At 43.8% G+C, this 23448-nt stretch overlaps 1 protein-coding gene across 6 annotated transcripts in view; it reads left to right on the top strand.

Annotated features, from left to right (window-relative positions):
• Positions 1–23448, top strand: part of RAPGEF4 (Rap guanine nucleotide exchange factor 4) — a 396657-nt gene that overhangs the window by 353327 nt on the left and 19882 nt on the right. For all 6 annotated transcript variants that reach the window (XM_055572210.1, XM_055572212.1, XM_055572211.1 and 3 more), the window contains 9 exons: positions 4599–4749; positions 6499–6587; positions 7298–7328; positions 7543–7621; positions 8784–8930; positions 11003–11100; positions 17208–17333; positions 17762–17940; positions 21134–21224. In XM_055572210.1, coding sequence (XP_055428185.1) covers positions 4599–4749; positions 6499–6587; positions 7298–7328; positions 7543–7621; positions 8784–8930; positions 11003–11100; positions 17208–17333; positions 17762–17940; positions 21134–21224 — 991 coding nt within the window. The remainder of the gene's footprint in view (positions 1–4598; positions 4750–6498; positions 6588–7297; positions 7329–7542; positions 7622–8783; positions 8931–11002; positions 11101–17207; positions 17334–17761; positions 17941–21133; positions 21225–23448) is intronic.

Raw genomic sequence — 23448 nt, 5'->3', positions numbered from 1 at the left:
TTTGGAAAACCCAGCAGTGGCCACAGGACTGGAAAAGGTCAGTTTTCATTCCAATCCCAAAGAAAGGCAATGCCAAAGAATGCTCAAACTACTGCACAATTGTACTCATCTCACATGCTAGGAAAGCAATGCTCAAAGTTCTCCAAGCCAGGCTTCAGCAATATGTGAACTGTGAACTTCCTGATGTTCAAGCTGGTTTTAGAAAAGGCAGAGGAACAGAGATCAAATTGCCAACATCTGCTGGATCATGGAAAAAGCAAGAGAGTTCCAGAAAAACATCTATTTCTGTTTTATTGACCATGCCAAAGCCTTTGACTGTGTGGATCACAATAAACTGTGGAAAATTCTGAAAGAGATGGGAATACCAGCCCACCTGACCTGCCTCTTGAGAAATTTGTATGCAGGTCAGGAAGCAACAGTTAGAACTGGACATGGAACAACAGACTGGTTCCAAATAGGAAAAGGAGTACGTCAAGGCTGTATATTGTCACCCTGCTTATTTAACTTATATGCAGAGTACATCATGAGAAACGCTGGACTGGAAGAAGCACAAGCTGGAATTAAGATTGCCGGGAGAAATTTCAACAACCTCAGATAAGCAGATGACACCACCCTTATGGCAGAAAGTGAAGAGGAACTAAAAAGCCTCTTGATGAAAGTGAAAGAGGAGATTGAAAAAGTTGGCTTAAAGCTCAACATTCAGAAAACGAAGATCATGGCATCTGGTCCCATCACTTCATGGGAAATAGATGGGGAAACAGTGGACACAGTGTCAGACTTTATTTTTTTGGGCTCCAAAATCACTGTAGATGGTGACTGCAGCCATGAAATTAAAAGACGCTTACTCCTTGGAAGGAAAGTTATGACCAACCTAGATAGCATATTGAAAAGCAGAGACATTACTTTGCCAACAAAGGTCCGTCTAGTCAAGGCTATGGTTTTTCCTTTGGTCATGTATGGATGTGAGAGTTGGACTGTGAAGAAGGCTGAGCACCAAAGAATTGATGCTTTGGAACTGTGGTGTTGGAGAAGACTCTTGAGAGTCCCTTGGACTGCAAGGAGATCCAACCAGTCCATTCTGAAGGAGATCAGCCCTGGGATTTCTTTGGAAGGAATGATGCTAAAGCTGAAACTCCAGTACTTTGGCCACCTCACGCGAAGAGTTGACTCATTGGAAAAGACTCTGATGCTGGGAGGCATTGGGAGCAGGAGAAGAAGGGGATGACAGAGGATGAGATAGCTGGATGGCATCACTGACTCGATGGACGTGAGTTTAAGTGAACTCTGGGAGTTGGTGTTGGACAGGGAGGCCTGGCGTGCTGCGATTCATGGGGTTGCAAAGAGTCAGACACGACTGCGTGACTGAACTGAACTGAACTGAATCCACTCTTGAAATAGACATTAACTAAGTATGTATCTTCAATAGTGTCCTTCATATGTTAAAAATGTGTGTGGTATGCATTAATAATCCTTTTAAGCTACTATTTGTGCTGGAGAAGACTCAGATTTTTATTCTACATTGGACTTTCTCCATCAAATGGTTAACACATTATTACTCCAGCTTTAGCCACAAAAAGTAATGGTTTCTGGAGCCTTTCTGATGTATGTGAATTTATTAACATATTATTTGAAATGTTACTCGTTAGGGTGCATTTCTGACATCATATTGAGACAAGGGGCCTGGTGAGATGTTCTTTATTCTTTGATTACTGTCTGAAGGGAATATAGTTTTTTCTCTCTCCACTTGTTTTTTGTAGGAGTTAAATAAAATCTAAAAATCACATAAATGTTCTAAACATCTGGATAGATTGTCATGGGGATAAACAGAAGCCCTAGTACCTCACCTGTAACCATCTAATCAATTACATGTAAAGTCCTGTCTGTGTCCCCTGAGAATCTGGTTCAGCAGACTGTTGATGAATAGAAGGGTATGTTGTCTGTGGAGGGGCCGAATCCTTGAGCACATACTTGGATTCAGCTATAAAAGTGCTATTAACTCCCATCCCATCTCAGTTAAATATGTACCTGAAAGAGGAAAGGTAAGACTTGGTGAAACAAATCAGTGCTTCCTTTTGTTTATTTCCAGAGGCAAACATATGTAACTTTCACAAGAAAAAAGGGAAAGCCTCTTCCTGGTCCCACTGGATTCAGTCAATTCTAGCTCCAGGAGGCTATGGAGTATACGTGAAGAGCGGCAGGCAGTCAGCCCTTGGTTTCAGGATTGGACCGGCTGAGTCATCTCTAGAAAGCTAGGAGCTTCAACAAAAAATTAAGGAAGGGAGAGAGAGGGAAAAGAGAGAGGAGGAGAAATCTCTCCTATTAGGACTTTTGCTTCCCAGATGCAATTACTCCTAATAATTTCATGAACCTGAGCACTAGTGTGTAGTCACTATAGGCACTGTTTGGGCCATGAGGGTGGTGATAGGAAAGAGCCCCTGTCTGGATTTGTAAGCCCTGCCATTTACTCACTGAACAACCTTGGGCAGAAGTCCTCTCTGACCCTCAGTCTCCTCATCTGTAAATATTTACCCTTCAGGTTTGTGGAGAGCATTACATGATCATGTAAGCACATTGAACATATTTCTTATAAACTGTAATGCTCTACACACATTTGAGGTGTTAAACATGTTAATCCTTCCAGTTGTGTTCTTGTATCTTTTACTGTAGACAAAAGACAGATTTCCCCAGCAAGAGAGAAGACAAGAAGAACCTTTGCCTGACCCACAGAGACAATGACAATTTAGGCATTCTACACTAAAGCCCTCTAGGTTAGCCACAGGTGTGCAGCTGATGTTTCTGGATCCAGTACACAGGGGTTTGTGTTGCTTTCTTGATCCAAGTCAAGGTAACCTAGAAAGTTAGAATTATATCATCTTGCTATCATTTTGATATTTCAAACATTTCAGCCTCATACAAGTAGAAAAGAGTCTCTCTCTCTCTTACTGATTTGTAGATGAACGAATACATGGTTTTCAATCAGCCAATTACCCATTTGGTACCCACCACGTGCCTGACTATACTGCAAGGTACTCTAAAAAGTCTTAGTAATGGCCAGCATTACAATTCTTTGGAAAGAAAAACTGAGTTATGCATGCCTACAAGCAAGAGATCAAAGGGTTAATCAGAAACGAAATAATTTTCACATAAAGTGATCTTTCTTCCCTGTGTTATTGTAAGCTCAAAGAGAATTGTAGCAATACAGGTTGAGCAATTTTCCTTTTTTGTGAATCCCGTGCTCCATTTATGAAAGCCACTTTGCAAGCCATTTACATTCAGTAAACCTTTGCTTTAAGATTCTGTCATTTACCTTGATCATTATTTATAGTCCCTTTAGAAAAGGCCCTTGACTGGTTTAGCTCCCAAGTATAGCACTGCCATGGGACAGTTTTCTTTTAAGTCATGGTTGTAAGCTAGGACATGCTCAGTCTTGTAGCCAGGTATGAGGCCTGGCGATATTGTGTAATGGGGACTAAACTAGTTGGAATGAGGAGTCTTGGATTTAAAACCAACCTTGGACTTAAAACTCACAATGTAATCTTGGTCGTTTACACTCCTTTACTGTCAAGTTTACTAACTTGTAGAAAAAGAACAATGTCTTTCATCACGAGACTATAAAGTAGGGCTTAACTGAGGTACTCTGTGTGCAAGTGCCAGTTAAAAAGAGGAAATTGTTTTATGAATGAATTGTCTATAATATGAACTACTTAAAAAGGGAATGGTATGGCTAATCTAAACTCTTTCTTGATCACATATTCTGTTCTCTCTACTGTAATCCACAAAAGAATGTAAACTGAGAGCAGGGACCTTCACAAGACACATAGAGTAGACATTCTATCAAGTATCTGTTGTATTAATGGGTAAAATTTCCATGTAAGCATCAGTGTGCTAGGCATGGTTTAGAATATAAGAAGAATAATGTATTAACCTAGCCTCAAAGAGTTTATAGTTAGGATGACTAGCCATTCGTGCATGAAAAGCCAATGTGAATTAAATTATGGCTCTAAACAAGAGAAGAAAGGATGCATAAAAAGTGTGTCTGAGTCCCTCACCAGAAGACGGATATAGCAGGAAGGTTTCCTCATCTTAACCCTCAGTGAGTTTATCTATCTTCAGCCTCACTTCCTTCCCGTGTACTTTTTATATCAGTCACAGTTCCAGAAGGACCAGGTACCCACTTGTAAGGGTTTGACTGAAGTGCATATAATGAGGGATTATAGAGATGTGTCCAGAATTGTGGGAGCCAAAGAGAGTTGGTGAGGCCCAACAGCAGGAAGCGTTACCACCCACAGAGGTGAAGGCAGTGCAAGGGGAAGGCACGGAATATGACGAAAGCCAAAGCTAGGCGCAACAAAAATCCTTATCAACACACAAGTCCAGTAGAGCCGTGCAAGTCTAATTCTTTGGGCTACTGTCAAGGCAAAGTCTGCTGGGTTTGTATGCATTTGGTCCAGAACTTTTAGGCAGGTGGGGCTTTTCTTGAGGGCCTAAGGAAGAAATTCCATCAGTCCAAAAGGCCTTCCTGGAGCCGGGATCTGTCATTCTACCTTTGCTTGTAGCACAGAGAAATGGCTAAATGTTCTTCCTTGACTCCTTGGTACTTACCATGCACAGCCTTCGCAAGGTACAGAACAAGAGAAAATGGATTATGCCCTCAACAACAAGAGGCGAGTCATCCGCCTGGTTTTGCAGTGGGCTGCCATGTATGGAGACATCCTACAGGAGGATGACGTGGCCATGGCTTTCCTGGAGGTAGGTGGGGATCATCCCTTCCAAGAGTGTGTCTTTGTCCTACAATACAGCCCACTGTATTGTAGGACAGACCACCCACAGGCATGGCAGCTTCCCTAGAGACAGAGTAAGCGCAAATTCTAGACTTTGTTAACATGTTCATTCATCAGAAAGGTACTATCAGAAAAGTATAAAGAAAAGCATCATCCATTATCCTGCCAGTCTAATTCAGTAACTGGTAGTAGCATTCTGATGTATTTTCATTTATTTGCTTTCTTTGTTATATTTTCTGTAGTTATAATCAACATAGTACCCATCATTTCACAGGATGCCTTTTCTACTTTATGTAAGGATTTTTCTATGTCAGTAGAGTCTAATAAAATTTTCTGATGGCCTTTGAGTAGCTATGCCACAGATATATTTATTTCTTCCCATATTGTTGAATATATCATTTCCATTTTTACTTTCCTAGAAGAGCATAATGAACATTTTTGTACAAATAGGTCTATTTTTGGTTCTATTCCTAGAAGTCGGATTACTAGATCAAATGGTGATGCTTTTGAGTACAATGGAGCAGATAACTTTATTAAAGAATTCTTATGCCAGTGAAGTGGTTCTGAAGGGCCATGATTTACTTTGTAAACACTGATTTAAGCTGAACTTCCCTTTCCTTCCCATGGCTCCAGCCCACGTTACAACAGTGACGTGAGCATTTAATCCTTAATGATTCACTCTATCCTCAGAAACTGAGATGAGGATCTTACTTCTGTGCAGGCGAAAGGCAACATGATTTCTGTTTCAAGCTTTATCAGTCTGTCTGTTTAAGAATGAATTATCCAAAAGAAACATCCCCACTCACTCCTTCTTAGTCATATCATTTGGCAGGCAGAGAAATGAGGCTGGGAGGAAAGGTGGATGATGAGAGTCCCTCAAGACTATGGAATGAAAGAGTTTGAAGATGTAGAGGAATAATAGTCACTTGGGTCATTGGGTTATGGCTTCTACCCATTGCTTCCAGTAAAGGACCATTTTGCACATGAATCAGAATGATGGTGATGCTGCTGCTGCCAGAGCTCTCGGCTTCTGCTGGGGAGCCCACTGCCCCTGCACAAAGCTGGGCAGGGACTCTGCTGCTCAGTGGGCAGAACCATCGCAGGACATCAGTGAGGTGTCCTGAGTTAGTGACATAAACTCCACAAAACTTCAGTGCAGTGCTGAAAACCATGGCTGTACTTTTACCACCAACAGTTAACCATGACTAGTAGTAAATATTAAATAAACAACAAATACTAAAATAATATTCAAAATAAATATTAAAATTCCCCTGAAAAAAAGATTGAGGTGAAAGAAGTGCTCTTAAAGACTATAAAATAACCCATTCCAGAACACTGCGTTGCTTTGCCTTCTGTATAAATATCATATAAACACTTGATTTGCGATTTAAATTTTTTAAATTTGTTTATTGTGGTAGAACACAGCAATCATAAAACTTGCTATTTTAATCATTCTTAAGTGTACAATTCAGTGGAATTAATTATACTCACAATGGAACACATGCATCACTACCATCAGTTTCCAAAATTTTTTTCTCACTTGCCATGTTGAATTTAGACATGCTGTAACATTTTCTTATTTGTCCCTAGTCCATGAAACCATGGTCTGGAGATGCTAGGGAGGCAGATGACATAAGGACATGTCTTTGTTGCTCTTTGCAGAATTATGTACCTTTTGCAGCTCTTGTTAAAAGCCTGTGACCTTTGCCAATTACAGGAGTTTTATGTGTCTGTATCAGATGATGCCCGGATGCTTGCCACCCTCAAGGAGCAACTGCCTGAGCTGGAGAAGATTGTCAAGCAAATGTAAGGAAGGGCTTGGCTTTGGGGTGAGCTTTCACCAAGTAAGTGTCTGCTGACTCTCAATCACATCATCATCCAAAAAGTCCTTTGTCCCCACAAAGGGTGAAAGCTGATTTGAGTGGTGTGGGCCTCAGGCGAGGGGGTGCAGTCAGGCCAGATGACAAAAGGGTGGAGATTCTGCCCAGCTGCCTTCTGCACTGGACAGCTGCCCAGAGAAAGCCTGGGGAGCCAGAGATCCTCCTTGGACGTCTGACTCAGTAAACCTGGGTCCCTTTGGTTCAAGGCAGGGAATCCAACACCACAGCGGTCAGTGGCATTTAAGCAAAGTTTGAAGAGAATTACTTATCTGGGAAATTCACGTTATGCTGCCAAAGCTGTTAATGGTGAATACTTGCGTCCTCTAAGTGGAAACACGGGTTTGCACATGCTGTCCCTTGAGCCACTGATTAAATACTGGCTACTAGATAGACTTTGAGAGTGAGCAATCCCGGCTTTTAGCCTCACTTAGACCAGGGATCTGCCTGGGACAAAAGCTGATCTCTTAGCTGTCCCCTCTGTGCTTTGGCCTCTTGGTGTTAAAATAAGGAGGCTCAAATTGCCCCCTGAAGGGATGCTGTGATTTCATTTCTAACACAAGATTAAAGTTATATACAAATGAAGCCATTTAGTAGTACCAACAGTATTAAATAATGTGCTTTCTCTGTTTCTCGTAGTTCAGAAGATGCAAAGGCTCCACAAAAGAAGGTCAGTGGCAATGGATCAGGATTCTCTAATTATGCCCTGTAGACTGACAGTTCTCCAGAAATATAACATTGCAATATGTGACAGTGATGTCTTTGTAAATACAAAATATGTTTTCTTTATTTCTTGACTCTGCTTCTCAGGCATGTGTCCTCTGAGTTGCAGATATTCATCTGTCATCCTCCCCTTATGGCAGCTACTATTGTTATTTTTACAGCACAAAGTTCTTTTGCAACAGTTCAACACAGGCGATGAGAGAGCCCAGAAGCGCCAGCCTATCCGTGGCTCTGATGAAGGTGAGATTTTGTTTCCAGCGTGTGTAGATTATTTAAAGTCAGAATGAAATCTTCCCTCTGGGCATCACCCCTTGGGCCCACAGAATAGCTTTTCTTGGCTCTCTGTGCACTCCAGATGGTTTGCTTGGAGGTGCCCTTTGGCATTCCAATTATTTTTGTCCTTGAACTTGGTACCTGGGGCCAAGGTGCTTGTTCACACTTCTCTGATTCTGCCTCTACCCCACTGCCACCTTTCCTTGAAGGAGAGAAAGATTATTTCAGGGGCCAGTTGTCAAGGTGGCTGGAAGGTGGTTGGTGTTTTGCAGATGCCTCTCAGAGGTGGAGCACCAGGGTCAGCTGCTCACCTGCCGAGCAGGGCTCCCGCCCAGGAAGAGTGCCCCCGGCCCTGAGCACTACCTCATTAGCACCCATCGGGGAGGCCCAAATACCAGCTGCTATTGTTTGCTTGGTTAAGATTTCTTCGAAGAGTCACAGGCAAAATAAAATGATCATGATGAAATCTTCATCTTCAGCCACAGATGAATGTTGTAATTTAGGGGTGCCCCAAACTCAAGAATTACAGGAGGTGGAATTACTTCCAGGACTTGTGTGTTCAGAGCTGAACATGTGGATACCACATGCAGATCTACTGAACTGAACACCACCCAAGCCATGTGCCCAGGCCTCAGAGTACACACAGCAGTGGACAAGTGAGCAGGAAACTTAGCAAATGTTCATGACCCCAGGCAGAAGCACTCCTGTTTACAAGTGTTCATGCTGACTCCCCACCACTGAACTAGGCAGTGGGAACCTAGTGATCTGCCTACCACACAACACTCCTGTATTGTGAAAAAGAAACACTCATAGACAAGGGCAGACCCTGAAAACTTGCCTAAACATGCCTCTCATTCTTTCCCCATGACCTGTGTGTGGGTTTTTCACAACTATCTGTTGTGGTTTTTGTAACTGGGATTGGCAGTCATGGACTGTTCTTAGACCAATGCTAAGGTAAGTTTTAGAAGAGGACAAATGTAGGCATCCATGAGCACAAATAAATACAAGTCATAAGAATGGCAAGGCAAGGCAAATTTTGGAGGATACATCCAAACATTTTGAATAGCTTATGGTTTTTTTTAAGAACTCCCAAGACCAATTTATCTTATTGTTGCTGTCTTCCCAATAGTTCTGTTTAAAGTCTATTGCATGGACCACACCTACACAACCATCCGGGTACCGGTGGCTGCCTCGGTGAAGGAAGTCCTCAGCGCAGTTGCCGACAAACTGGGCTCCGGGGAAGGCCTGATCATCGTCAAGATGAGTTCCGGGGGAGGTAAGAGCCTTCTGTAGAGGGGAATATGCCATCAAATAGAACCCTGGCAGGCAGTTAGTGGGGCCCTTTCAAGCTGATCCAAAGGGACGAGTGGGTGCCGTGTGTGTTCCCACAAATAACAGAAATGAAGGTGGTTAGAAGTGGGCTGGGCTAGTGTCTTAATATCCTCTATCCAGTAGGTGCCCACTCTGAAGCAGAAAGAGATGAAGAGGAAGCTGGAATGAGGTCTCTGGTGTGGATGTCAGCCTGGAGTTTTCCTATAAACCCTAAACAGAAAAGCTTAATGCTGTAATAACCTATAATAGGAAAGAATTGAAAAAATATATGTGTGTGTGTGTGTGTGTGTATAAGTACCTATATACATGTAACTGAATTACTTTGCTATATACCTGAAATAACACAACATGCTCAGTTGTTCATTCATGTCTGACTCTTTGCAACCCCATGGGCTGTGTAGCCCACCAGGCTCCTCTGTCCATGGGATTCTCCAGGCAAGAATACTGGAGTGGGTTGCCATGCCCTTCTCCAGGGGATCTTCCCGACCCAGGGATCGAACCCTGGTCTCCTGCTTTGCAGGCAGATTCTTTACTATCTGAGCTACAAAGGAAGCCCCAAAATAACACAACACTATAAATCAAATATACTTTAATTAAGACCAAAAAAAAAAGAAGTTTAAGGCCTTGGAGCTCTGAGACATGTGGGCCCTGAGAGGACACCTGGCTTTTCTGGCTAAAGGCTACAGGTTTTCATGAGTCTGAAGTTAGCGGTGGTCACAGGCTGGTTCTTTTTGGCTGATGATGTCTCCCTCCTTTCCCAGTAGAAAGGGCAGGAACTCAGCTCATCGACAAAGTGAGGAGTATTTTCCCCCACAGGATTACTTGACTACTGCCTGCTTTCATCCATCATGTATTTATTGGCCACTCGGTGTGGCTGTGACATGAGGGGAGGTGTATGCAGAGCCTGTGCCTCCACGTGGCTCAGAGGCTGGCGAGGAGGGAGACGATAAACAGTCACCGTCCAGGTGACAAGAAGGGTCTGCACGCGTTGCAGCGAGAGGCTGTGGGAGGGAGCCATGAGGCTTGCTTATCCAGCAATGATTTGATACTCATTGGAGGATCCTTCAGGATCCGAAGGAGGCCATTTCTGCCGCATTTAAAGACAAATTATTCCACTGAGGCAGAATTTTTAAATATATCTTGGCTCCCCAAAATATCCCCCTCCATTTCTGTTCCTGGTGCACATGACCCAGGACGTCTGTCTGTCCACCATGAGCCCTCTGGCACACTCTCGCCATAGTTCTCCCAGGTGCCTCCTTCACTGCCTTCAGGTTTTCCTGTCATTGTCTCTTGGAGGCCCCCCTCCTTCCTTTCTTTGGTTCCCCCTCATCCATCCTTCCCAGCCTCCCTCCCTGCTCTATTGTTGTCTCCTCCTCACTGCTTACTCTCTGATGCATTGTCACTGTCTGCATCCCTCACTATGATGTAAGCTCTTTGGGGACTATTTTTTTTTTTTTTGATTATCATTCCCTTCTGTATCCTCAGTGTCCAGAGCAGTGTCCAGCATATAGTAAATGCTAAATAAATATCTTTTGTATGAATTATTTTAAATATAAGAGACTTCATCTAATAATGCAGTTGCCCTCCAAATTAGGGAATGAGTGAAAAAAATAGTGATAAATTTTACATCGAAAGTCATGTGGGATCTCAGAAAGCCCCCTAAATTTTCTAAAAGTGATACTGTCATCTCCAAAGGGCTGGGCATTAATTACCATCTAGAAGCAGAACTTGTTTTTTAAGTAGCAGGTGCAGTTTTTGTATGCAGAACTGGGTACATTGACCCTCGGGTATTTCCATCACTGTTTTGGGGTCATTTCTGATGGCATCCTGAGTGTTGTGTGCCTGCGTGATTGCTGTGTCTTTTTTATTCAGTGGATCCCTTCAGTACAGTATTTTGTGCAGTCACTCTGCATGTTCCAGTAATTCACCAAGCTGGCAATTTGTTGGTGTGATTAGGGCAGTACAGCAAATCTCAGATGCATTTAATAGGCAATCTCATGCTTTTTATGTTCACAGAAAAGGTGGTGCTCAAACCTAATGATGTTTCAGTATTTACAACGCTCACCATTAATGGACGCCTGTTTGCTTGCCCGCGAGAGCAATTCGATTCACTGGTAGGTGTGGATGGCCGCCTTGGAGCAGCGTCTGCAATCAGAAAAACTTGTCTGGAGCTTAATTTTGCAGTCACATTGAACTCAGTTGCTAAAAAAATTCTTGAATGCTACTTGTCTTTTTCTTTTCTCCGGTCTATTAGGTAAGCCTCAGGTGTTCATTTGAGACGCTCTGAGCTTTAGATTTACATTTGTGGAAATTCACCAAGTTGCACTATGATTGGGGCATAATTCAGCTTTCAGAACTCTTTGTAGTAATTCACCTCCTTGAAATGTCCCTGATTTAAATACTGATATTCAAAAACATGAACACTTAGAGACCAGGATAGAAATAATTTTTTTAAGGCAAGACATTGCGATTTATCCTGCTCCTTAGGGGGATGTAGAAATGCATTATGAAAGAGCCACTCTACGGTCCAGGGAAAATGCCGTTCCCTGAAAGGGCTCTCTCCATCTTGTGCGGCAAATATCAGAGGGCAGCTGTCTTCCCTAAGTCTCCAAAACACTGTTCACAGCCCCACACAGCTCTCTGAGTAAAGGCTTAATCAACTGTGTTAACAAGTGTGGCCCTCTCTCCTTTATGCTCTGGTGGGGTTCATTTCTGTTTCTCCTTCAATAGTTAGGCATGGAAATGAGTAGCTACCGGAGTATCTTCAAGAGCCTGTGGGGCCAGCTCAGATCACTAGCTTTTTCCATGTTAGACACACCGGGCTTCTTTACTAAGAAACGTGCGACACAAGCACTATGGTGTGTTGCATTTTGTTGCTGTTGTTTAGTTTCCAAGTCATGTCTGACTCTCTTGTGACCCTCTGGACCTGCCAGGATCCTCTGTCCATGGGATTTCCCAGGCAAGGATATTGGAGTGGGTTGCCATTTCCTTCTCTGGGGGTCTTCCTAACCCAGGGACTGAACCTGCAACTCCTACACTGGCAGATGGATTCTTTACCACTGAGCCACCAAGGAAGCATTTTAGAGGGGAGAATTTAACTACATGAGTGATGCACGAATACATTCAGTTAGATCAGATGTTATAGGTAAATCAAGATTCCCCTCCTTGGACTTTCTAGAGCTCGCTTAGCCTCATTGTGACTCTGACCTTCTGACCTGGGGAGAGCTAGTTTGTGCAGCTGCACAGGTTAAGCAGATTTTGTGACTTCTTGAATTCACCTGGAGAGGAACTTTGCAAAGGCGGCATGAGTTCTCCTGACCTCCCTCACCCACCAGCACTGTCTGATCTGAGTCTGTTCACGGTCCTTTTCATGGATTTTTCATTATCTACATCCACTGCTTTCTAAAAATAAATACTTCCCAGTATTGAGAGACTGGGGAGGGAAATGGCATGAATGAGTCATACTACCCTCTCCTGGTAGCAAAACCCAGCAAAAGCCAGTTTAGTTGCAGACCTGCTGAAGGTGCTGTGTGATGCGTTTGCCACTTGGGGCTTGGGCCTCTCCTGCCAGATGGTTCTTGGCCGCAGTGTCTGGTGACATGCTGTACAGATGCAGAATGTGGACCATCTCCAGCTCTCTGTGGGGAAGATACTAACTTTTTAAGCCTCTGTTTATTTGCACACAATCCTGCAGCCTCACAAGTTCTCAGTCCTTCCTAGTCTTCCATTTTAAGTCATGCGTAATTGCAAGGAGCTTGCTTTGCAGCAAGTATCTGGATGTGAACATGCTTAACTTCTTCCCTGTTGGTGCTCTGCCACTCCCTGGCCTGCCAGTTATGCCATCCTTTCTAAGGAGTGGTCACAAAACTGTAGGCATGAAGCTCTTTTTCCGGCTTTCTAAAGATTTGAGGACAGTCCATCCAGGAAAAGTCGTACACAGAATGACTCTGCAGGACAGAATGCTGGCCAGACCTTTGATCCATCAACACATACTTAATATGAAGGGCCAGCATCTGCGTGACACTGTACCAGTGTCCCAGAGCCTCTGTCCTTACAATAATCATGGTCAAATTGGGAGATGAAACTAACACAAACAGCCTGGAACAGAATGAACCATAGTGCAGAAGTGCTGTCTAGAATTAGTAGTGCCAGCAGTTTGTCCTTGTTGCTTAAGGGCTCAGATTCTAGAGCTTTACTTTCTTGACATTTTAAGCATAAATGTTAGTACAGAGCAACTTACAATAAAACCCCACTATACTGTAATTGGCTTCTACTTTCATCCATTCACTAGCTCCTTAGGTTTTTCTTTGGGGGCTAACCTATATCATTCCCGGTGTCGTGGATGATTCTGGCTCTAACATGGTCTTGAAAATAGATCCATCACGGTCCTTGCACCCCAGGGAGCTCATAGTGTAGTGTGGGATACCCGAGTGTGATGGCATCTAGTGTGACAAATGCCATTGCGGACCTGGGTACAGCGTGTGGGAGCCCGAGGAAAGAGGGCGCTGAGGTGGCAGCTTGCTTTAGCCATCTGTCACTGACAATCAGCACATCCTTTTAATATCTTAGTTTCCTCACCAGGACAGTGGGAGCATAAGAGCGCTATTCTCCTAATCACCCCATCCAAGCTTAACAGAGAAATCAGCTCTCAAAAAGAGCAAAGTCAAGTCTACAGGAGTTCTTTGCCTCTGTGTGGGCACTTTTCAGATCTGTCTGTGTAATGCAGACCCTACATAGTTTCTTCTGTGCTTCATCTGTAGGAAATTTCCACAGGGATATCTAGGAGAAAACAGTCCAGGAATCTGCTTCCTATGGGGCCAGCATGTAATTCCCCTTCAGATGGAGGAGCCCTCTGCACTGCTCAGATTGCTCCCTGGTGGTTCATGGAGGGAAGCAGTCAGCCTGCCCTTCTCTTGGTGAGCCCTGTTCACTCACAAAAAGTAGAGATTCAACAGGGGTTTCTGTTTCTCTCAAAAGGGATTCAGGATGATATACTAGCATCCACAACTAAAAGTATTCTATGGCATTTTCCCTGTTGTTGTTCAGTCACTCAGTCATGTCCGACTCTTTGCGACCCCATGGACTGCAGCACACCAGGCTTCCCTGTCCTTTACCATCTCCCAGAGTTTGCTCAACTTCAGGTCCATTGAGTTGGTCCTGCCATCCAACCATCTCATCCTCTGTCGTCCCCTTCTCCTCCTGCCTTCAATCTTTCCCAGCATTAGGGTCTTTTCTAATAAGTCAGTACTTCGCATCAGGTGGCCAAAGTATTGGAGCTTCAGCATCAGTCCTTCCAATGAATATTCAGGATTGATTTCCTTTAGGATTGACTGGTTTGATCTCCTTGCAGTCCAAGGGACTCTCAAGAATCTTCTCCAGCACCACAGTTTGAAGGCATCAATTCTTTGACTCTCAGCCATCTTCCCTGTAGTTGGGCTAATTTATCCCCTCTGTGAAAGCTGTAAGACCTCAAGGGAAAGAGATGAGGACTCAGACTAAGGAAAGAGCAAAACCAAGGAATAGAGGACAGGTCCACAGCAGAGCAAACAGGCAAGAGGGAAGGCAGGATGTGGACAGTCAGCCAGAGCCTTAGACAGAGTCCTCCTGCTGAGCGTGTAAGAGCTTCCTGACATTCCTACCTGAGACCTACCCTGCTTGAAACCATACTGCTTGTTTCCATAAACAACCTGCCCATTAGCTTCAAGTCAGTTCCCTAAGTTTTAAACCTTTGGAATAATGATTTTTCTTCCATGTTCTGTGTGCCCTGCTCTTCCTGCCCTAGAGTGAATCAGCAACAACCGTGTTTGGCTCGTACATACAGGTGCTGCACTCCTCACTCTTCCTGTGCCTCTGCATTGGCACAGCACAGCTGGGAAGGTGGGGCCACCTCTGTGCTGGGCACTTGCTCACATGCCACACTTAAATTATTCCCATCCTGTTCTCTTAACAAGCCTAGGTACTAGGTGGTGGTGGTTGTTAAGTCACTAAGTCGTGTCTGACTCTTAACGACCCCATGGACTGCAGCACGCCAGGCCTCCCTGTCCTTCACTATCATCTGGACTTTGCTCAGACTCATCTCCATGGAGTCAGTGATACATTTAACCATCTCATCTTCCATCGTCTCCTTTCTCCTCCTGCCTTCAATCTTTCCCAGATCAGGGTCTTTTCCAATGAATTAGCTCATAGCATTAGGTGGCCAAAGTATTGATGCTTTAGCTTCACCATTAATCCTTACAATGAATATTCAGGGTTGATTTCCTTGCTACCCAGGGGACTCTCAGGAGTCTTCTCCAGCACCACAGTTTAAAAGCTCCAACACCAATAATTTGGCACTCAACCTTCTTTCTGGTCCAGCTCTCACATCCATACATGACTACTGGAAAAGCTTTAACTAAATGGACCTTTGTCAGAAAAGTGATGTCTGTGCTTTTGTCTAGGTTTGTCATAGCTTTTCTTCCAAGTAGTAAGCGTCTTTTAGTTTTATGACTGCAGTCACCGACCATCCACAGTGATTTTGGAGCCCCCAAAAATAAAATCTGTCACTGTTTCTACTCTTTCCCCATCTGTTTGCCATGAAGTGATGAGACCAGATGCCATGATCTGGTTATTTGAATGTTGAGTTTTAAGCCAGCTTTTTCACTCTCCTCTTTTACCCTCATCAAGAGACTCTTTAGTTCCTCTTCACTTTGCCATTAGAGTGGTATCTAGGTACTAGGTAATGGGTCCCCAACTCATAAGAGCTAAAAACAGTCAACAGATTAGGGGATCATCCAAGTCTATGTAATTAGAGTGGGTCTGCTGCTCTCTGAAACGAGCACTAACCTGGTCTGTTACAAAACCCTAATTCCCATGGAGCACTCCAAGTCTTTCTAACATGGTCCATTCTGTTCCCCTGAACTCTCTGTTCCTGCCAAGCAAGTCAGATGATACATCCCCACCTTCGTGCCTCTGCTGCCATCCCATGCCTACGACCCACCATCCTGGATACTCAGGGAAAACTTTGCCCTTCTAAACCTGCCCAGTTTCATCATTTAAAGCCCAGCTTCTTTTTCCAAAAACCTCTTAAGGCTACGTATTCATTCCAAATGCCCACTACCTCTCAAAAGCCCATTCATGTTTCCTCACCTGTTTTTCCATATATCTGAGAGTCAGGTGTGTGTTGATGCTTCTGTGTGTCCCTTTATACATACATGCAAACAAATGCCAACAGCTGATTCTTTACTGACATGCAGTGCTGTACTCACAGGTCAGAGCTGATTCCTCTGTTAAGCTGCAAACTTTCAAATGCCCAGAAAGCAGCAGGCATTTAGAGAATGTCAAGGTTATGGGTGATGATGACAATGATGATAGAGTGTGAACAATATTAGGACTTCCAACCTAAACACTGGATATCCAAATACGTTTTGTATCATGTTGGGGAAACTATCTTTTAATTCGTGTGACTTTTATAACTTTAAACTGTTATCCTAGATCAATGGGTTTATAAGTAAAGTTTCTAGTATATACAAATCATTCATTTTATTAAGGAAAAGCACCCTAATTCATTTCTCGTAAAGTAAAAATGAAGTACATAAATTGGATGGAAAATTTTGACCAAGGGTCTTCCAGAAAGTAGCAGAATTTAGTTTTCTGATGCCTAGGTCCAAACACCATGACCATGTGACTATCATTCCTGGCTCTACGTCTCTCAGAAAGTGGAGGAACTGAACATCACACATAATCCCATGTAATCACAGAGCCTTCTTTCACCGAGTAGCCCCAGGCAGTGTATTATGAGAGATGGAGATGCGAGCTTTACCACTGCCACCAGCCCCTGCCATGGTAAGTAGCTAAACACCCAAACCACGATGCTAGTACCTGCTTTGGAGCAGCCTCAGTGGGAACCAGAACTTCTTCCATCTTTGCCAGGGAAAAGGAATTGTTTCCAGGGAGCTCCCAGGCCCAAGCAGAAGAGAACCTCCATAGGTCAGTTGTCACTGAATCTTATTTGCCATGGTCCATGTTTTTCAGTCAGTGGAATTGATTACAGGGATAATGGTTACTATAAAAATGCATGGAGGCAAGTGAGCATTAAGAGCAAAGGCTTTTCTCTCCTCTGGGTAAAATCAAAGTTTCAAGGTATTCCTTAAAACATCTTCAGAATCCTCTCCTCTCCAAGTCCTAACAGCATTCAGCTTGTCTGTTTTGGGATTCTGATATATTTCCATATTATTATTCATAGACTCCCTTGCCAGAACAGGAGGGCCCAACTGTTGGAACAATGGGAACTTTCGAACTGATGAGCTCCAAAGATTTGGCCTACCAGATGACAATTTATGATTGGGAGCTCTTCAACTGTGTGCATGAGGTAAGGTGCTCCATTGAGAGCATGCATTCATAGATATCATGGCAGTTCTGGTGTTGCCTGCAAATGTGAATACGTGCTGCAATGTGAAAGCCACATAAGAGGTTGTTTTTTGTTTTTTGTTTTTGCAAAATATTGAGTATATTAATAAAGCCTGTTATGAAGCCTTTGAGAGTAAAGACAGATCTTTATGATTTGCAATAAGCTCTGTCTTCCTGAGTATATTAAGCCAATAGCACCTAGTTTATAGTTACAGTATTCAGCAAGCCTCATTGAGCCCTTGAGGTCTTCAAGTTGAAGTTCAAGTTGAATCCCAGCCAGTGATTGTATTCATGTTTGCTGACCAGTGTCAATTTGCCACGTCAAATGGAGGAGCAAGCTGGTGTTTTGATTTAAAAACAAAGATGTGACACTGTTTTCCTTTCTTCTAGCTGGAGCTAATCTATCACACATTTGGAAGGCATCATTTTAAAAAGACCACAGCAAACTTGGATTTGTTCCTGAGGAGGTTTAATGAAATTCAGTTTTGGGTTGTCACTGAGATTTGCCTTTGTTCCCAGCCTAGCAAGCGTGTTCAGCTCTTAAAAAAATTTATTAAGATCGCAGCCCAGTAAGTATTCACTCGGGGAGAGAAAAACATTTGAGCTGTGGTTTCATTTTGTCCCCTTAGATTACACCTTAAAAAGCAAAGTGAGATATTAAATCTGTTTATGCACCAGGTGACTCAGATGGTAAAGAATATGTCTGCAATGCAGGAGAGCCAGGTTTGATCCCTGGGTCAGGAAGATCCCCTGGAGAAGGAAATGGCGGACCACTCCAGTATTCTCGCCTAGAGAATTCCATGGACAGAGGAGTCTGGTGGGCTACAGTCCATGGGGTCACAAAGAGTCTGGGGACACGACTGAGCAAATAACACACCAACCACAGGGGCTTAAGAATTACTGAAGTCTTGTGAGAGCTGTGCTTTGTCTAGCTTTTGTAATACTGACACCAATATATAAATTAACAGCATACAGGACTGATGCTCAAGTTAAAATCATGACCTCTTTTTGCTCTGAACTACTGAGACTGTGTGCCTCCTTCAGTTTAAGGGCTCTGTCAGCAAAGTTCTGCTGCAAAACTTCTGTTTTAAAGGCTGGGCGAGTCGAGGTCTAACCTGACACGTTCTTGCCAGTAGAGGGCAGTGGGAACATGCGTGTAAAACCGTGCTTCCAACTCAGCCGGGATAAAATCCATAAAATGCATAAAGACGAGCTAACCTGGCCCATGAAAATCATCTCCATAAACATCAGAAAAAGCAAGCGTCTTATAAATATTCTATTTAACAGCACTTCGTGGGAAACAATTTATTTACTGCAGGGGCCAGTTAGATTTCTCCCTGACATGAATTTAATCTTCTCCTGCTATTTAGATATGCCTGACAACCTCCTGTTTACTTCCATGTTTTTGGTATCACCACAGTGCTAAAAATAAAATGCTAAATGCAGCTTGTGGCTCGGAGACGTCTTTCCTTTCTAAAAGCAGGGAGCTCTAGCCTAGGAAGGTGGGGAGCACAAGTGACCCCAGCTGGGCAGTTTGCTTGAGCCAAAAAGTTTAGATCCCATACAGAGTCTAATTTCCAGAGCTAAACAAAGAAGCAACCGCTGCTTGACATTTCGCACATGCCAGCTTGCCAAATGCCTTGAATTATTTTGCCAAAAATTTGGGAGTTCAGCGGGATATCCAAAGCCCTTGGATTCAAATGCTGGTATCTCTTAATTTGGAAAAAAATATGCCTTTTGAAAGAAAGATTTGGTAAAACGTTGCTTATGCATTTCTGGTTCGGAGTGCAGCCACTTTCCCAGGAGCCTTGAATCGGCTGATTGCAGAGGCAGATGTCTCTATCTGGAAGGAGATGACTGTGGAAGCTGTGAGAGTATGTGCTTCCCTGTTCTCTAGGGCACCTCCTCTCCTCACCTTAGCCCAGCAGGGCCGCATGCACCAAGGGAGGGGAGAGGAATTCTGCACACAGACATGGAGATGGAAAACCTGCAGGGGCCTGACGCTGCTGTTCTACAGAGCAGCATAGGAGAGTCTTTCAGGAACTCAGGAAATTTTTTTTTTTTTAATGTTTTTGCCTTTCTTACCTCTCTCTTCCTTCTGATTATGGGTGAATTTAGCCTTCAGGATAAATTGACTTCTGTTATTTAAATGTTATTTAAGCTGCACTATCCCACACAGTAGAACTCTTCACACAATCCAGCTGGAGAAGACTGTAGACTCAGAAACCAGGATCTTCACGCATTAGATGTAAACCTCGTGGCAGGAAGTATGTTTCGCGTGGTATTTTTGGAGAACTTCCATATATTCTATTGAAGCTCTTCGGCCTGCCCAGAGCTTTGAGAAGTTGGGACTCCAAATGTTATCCTTGTCTTTTCCAGGTGAGGGAGACTGAGGCAGAGAGAAATTTCGTGACTTACCTAGGGTGAGCAAGTGACCAGAGCAGTGAGCACAAAAGCAGGTCTGCAGTCCTGCATGTCCTCTCATGGGCACACACGTAGGACGAAGGCAAGCTGTGTCCATGACCCTCCTTGCCACCTTCAGCCCGGGGTCTCTGAAGTTGCTCTCAGCCCCTGACCAGCCCTGCACAGATGAAGCCCCACCACTTCCCCCAGCTCTGCGAGAGACACGCCATAGCTTCTCTAAATCTGTTTTCCCATTTCCACACAGACCATTTATGAAGCACTCTGCAAGGAGAACACAGGGAGCAAATGCAGCAATTTAATTAGCCTCTTGCAAAAATGCTAATCCAAACAAGATTTAATTATGATGTCGTCAACTTAGATAACCATATTGATTTGTGGTAAAGGATTTGTGTTCATTGCAAAATGAATTCTTCTTTCCCTTTGCAAGGAGCGGGTATGAAGAATTTGAAGATTCCTTTTTTTCTTTCTTCTTAAGTTAAACCAAGTACCAAGACTAAATGTTGCATTTTGAAAAGAACCCTTGGTCTTGTTCCAAAATATTCTTATTCCCAAATATATATTCATAAAAGCTAATAATGGCGTAAGTACAGATTAAAAATGATCGGCTTCATCAACATTGAAAAATTACAGAAAAAATAAGGTTATTTTTTGGTCAGTCGTTTAGGTTATTAGCTGTGTGTGCGTGTATTCAGTCATGTCCAACTCTTTGCAATCTCAGGCTTTCAGGTTCCTCTGTTCATGGAATTTTCCAGGCAAGAATACTGGAGTGGGTTGCCATTTCCTTCTCCAGGGTATCGTTCTGACCCAGGGATTGAACCCAGGTCTCCTGCACTGGAGGGATCATGATTTGTAAATTGATATTTTTCAACAAATCAGAAGCATTACATGGCAGCTGGAAGCCCTGGCAGCTGCAGCAGCGTCATTTCCTTACTTCCCTCTCTTGCTACCAGAGCCTGAGGTGTCCAGCATTGACCTGGAATTCTCCAAGGACATTTTGCTGTGTCTCTTCCTAGCCCATGAGATGTTTTCCTCCAGGTCCACAGGGCTTTTAGCAAGCTTTGGGATTATAATAGCAATGCCTAGTGTAGGTGTCTTGAAATTCCTTCTCAAAACCTGAACCTAGATGGCTAATATCATCACCTTTCTAATATTACAGCAAGAAAAATCAAACAGCAGAATATGGTTACCCAAGTGGAACCTAAAGCATTAAATCTATTAGTGCCTGTTCTCGTAAAGGAGTCCTGACGACTATTAATGACCATCAGAAAATAGAACTCTAATTTGTTTATCTCTCTCCAAAGTGGCATTTTACTACAACATGTGCCTCTTGTGTTTCAGCTGTAAGGAGTACAAAAATCTGAATTCCTTTTTTGCCATCGTCATGGGACTAAGTAATGTAGCTGTGAGCCGCCTGGCACTGACGTGGGAGGTAAGCACCAGCAGAGACCCAGCTATGACTTTTGCCTTAAGAACAAAAGCACAAGCTCACCAGTGAGCTCTTTTTAACAGAAGTATCGCTCACAGTGACAGTGGAGAAGGTGGGACACTTTGAGGGAGGTGACCTGTCTCCTTTTGCCTCGGAGAGTGAATTTTAAAAGGCATTGTCTGATGCAGTGGGGAGAGAAAGAGGGGGGTCTGAGTTTCTTGCTGTATACAATATAAATAATAATAAGTCTAGTTCCTAGGTATAACCAGAATCAACAGCATTGCTTGCTTAACTTCAGAGGTCTTGCTCACAGATCCTGTTCTTCTCTGGTGTCTGCCTCTTGCTTTTGAAATAAGCTGTATCGGTAATTAAGAGAGGACAGAAGATCCATTTTTATCCAAGTAGTCATCTTGCTCCTGGGCGAATTAGCCAGAAGGCCAACTGTTTGGCCCAGCTGAGGACCAAGTATCTCCTAACTACCTGGCAGGCCTCTGTGGGTAGGAAGGAACAACAGTTGGCTAGAATTCAGTTTGGTGCCAAAGTTAAGCAGGTGTGTGGTGAATTTCTATGGCAAATACAATGAAAGTTTTGTTGACAGTTGGTTATTCGTGCTAGAGAACAGCTTCGTTTTTCATTAGCTAAGTACTCAAAATATGCCTGACCCCTTACATGTGGTATATAGTCAAAGAAATACTAATCTCTTATAGAACACAGACACAAAAATAGGCTCTTACTAAAAATAGAAAATGTGTTTGTAAGTGGGACACAAAAAGAGGGCAAGGAGTAGATGAGAGAGACTTAATTCGCAAGGATGCTTTAAAAAACTACTGAAGTCAGCTGTTTGCATCTCTAAATATTTTCCTTGAAACCTTTTCCTCCCCACTTTCCTCTTGAATCTGTTTTTCTCCCTCTGTCCCGCCTCTGCATTTCCACTGTTTATAGAACAGGTCCTTACAGGTCCTTCTGTCTTGGGTTTCTCTGAAAATTCCAGGCAGATGCAGCACCCAGCAGCTCATCCCCCGAATATAGGAATGAGGGAATTGGTGAGGCCCGTGTGCCACACATCCCGGGCATCTCCCAGCTAGTGAAAGTTAATGCTGCCAAGAAATCTGAGCTGTGAAGCCAGGGTGCAAACCTCTCCTTCTTGTAGCCCATGGCTCTTGGAATCTTTGGAAATCTAGGGTAACCTCTCAGAGAGTCTGCTTTCCTTTACCTGTTTCCAGCATTTAATCCTCTTGCAGAGTCCAAATGATTTGGTTGGGAAAATCAAAGAAGGTATGAAGGCTCATGGGGGTCGGGGAAGGCCAGGTCTAGGTATTCATAATAGGGGCTAGACCTTAAGGCTGTAGCATGGAGGAACGCCCTCAGAGTTCCCTTTCCTGTGGTCTAAAGAGAAAAACAGGAGGCTGCTTGGGGCAGGGAGTGGGGGAGGGGAGGGGGAATGGGGTGCAGGCAGCCAAGAAAGGGAGTTGCATCATCTAGTCCTTCATTCCACAAGGAGAGGCAGAAACACATCAGTCTATGAGCTTGTGTTCCCTCCTTGCATGCTGCTGCAAAGAGGAGAGCCCCCTCACATCGTGTATAAGCCTTTATCTGTTAAGGTGAAGTGGAATTGGGTCATTCTGCAGGGAGAGCTTTCATTCTCAAGCATCTCTGATTTGGGTTCATCTTCCTGGACTTGCCGACCCCCTCCCACGTGCTTCCCACACCACAGCAGTGAGCAGCAGCAGCAGCCTGAGGGACAGTGCCTGCCTTCCAGGAACTAGAGAGCAGGTGGGAGGCAGTCAGTGAAACAAAACAGAAAATGGAGTGAAATCACATGGCATAGGGGATGCTTCCACATAGAGGAGAAGACTCATCTGAGATAAAGCCAGTTGGAGTGAGGACCCAGAGCCGAGGTTCTCGGCCCCAATGGTAATGACTTTGGGCAGCATCATTCTTTGTTGTATGCATGAGGGTGGAGGGGCCTGTCCTGTGCCATGGAGGGGGCTAAGCAGCACGCACAGCCTCAACCTACTATATAACCAGTAGCACCTCTCACTCCACCCACCCCACTACTGACATCAGGAAAGGTCTGCAGACATTACCAAATGAGGGTTAGTAAAAATTGACTCCACTTGAGAACCCCTGTTCTGGAAGCATGGGGTGTGGATTTTGTTATCGTTGCTGTTGTTCAGTCACTAAGTCGTGTCCAACTCTGCGATCCTGTGGACTGTAGCCCACCAGG

The sequence above is a fragment of the Bubalus kerabau genome, chromosome 3 (assembly GCF_029407905.1).
Source record: "Bubalus kerabau isolate K-KA32 ecotype Philippines breed swamp buffalo chromosome 3, PCC_UOA_SB_1v2, whole genome shotgun sequence".
In the NCBI taxonomy this organism is placed as follows: Eukaryota; Metazoa; Chordata; class Mammalia; order Artiodactyla; family Bovidae; genus Bubalus; species Bubalus kerabau.
Note: the sequence above shows the minus strand (reverse complement) of the source record. Positions and strands in the feature narration are given on the sequence as shown.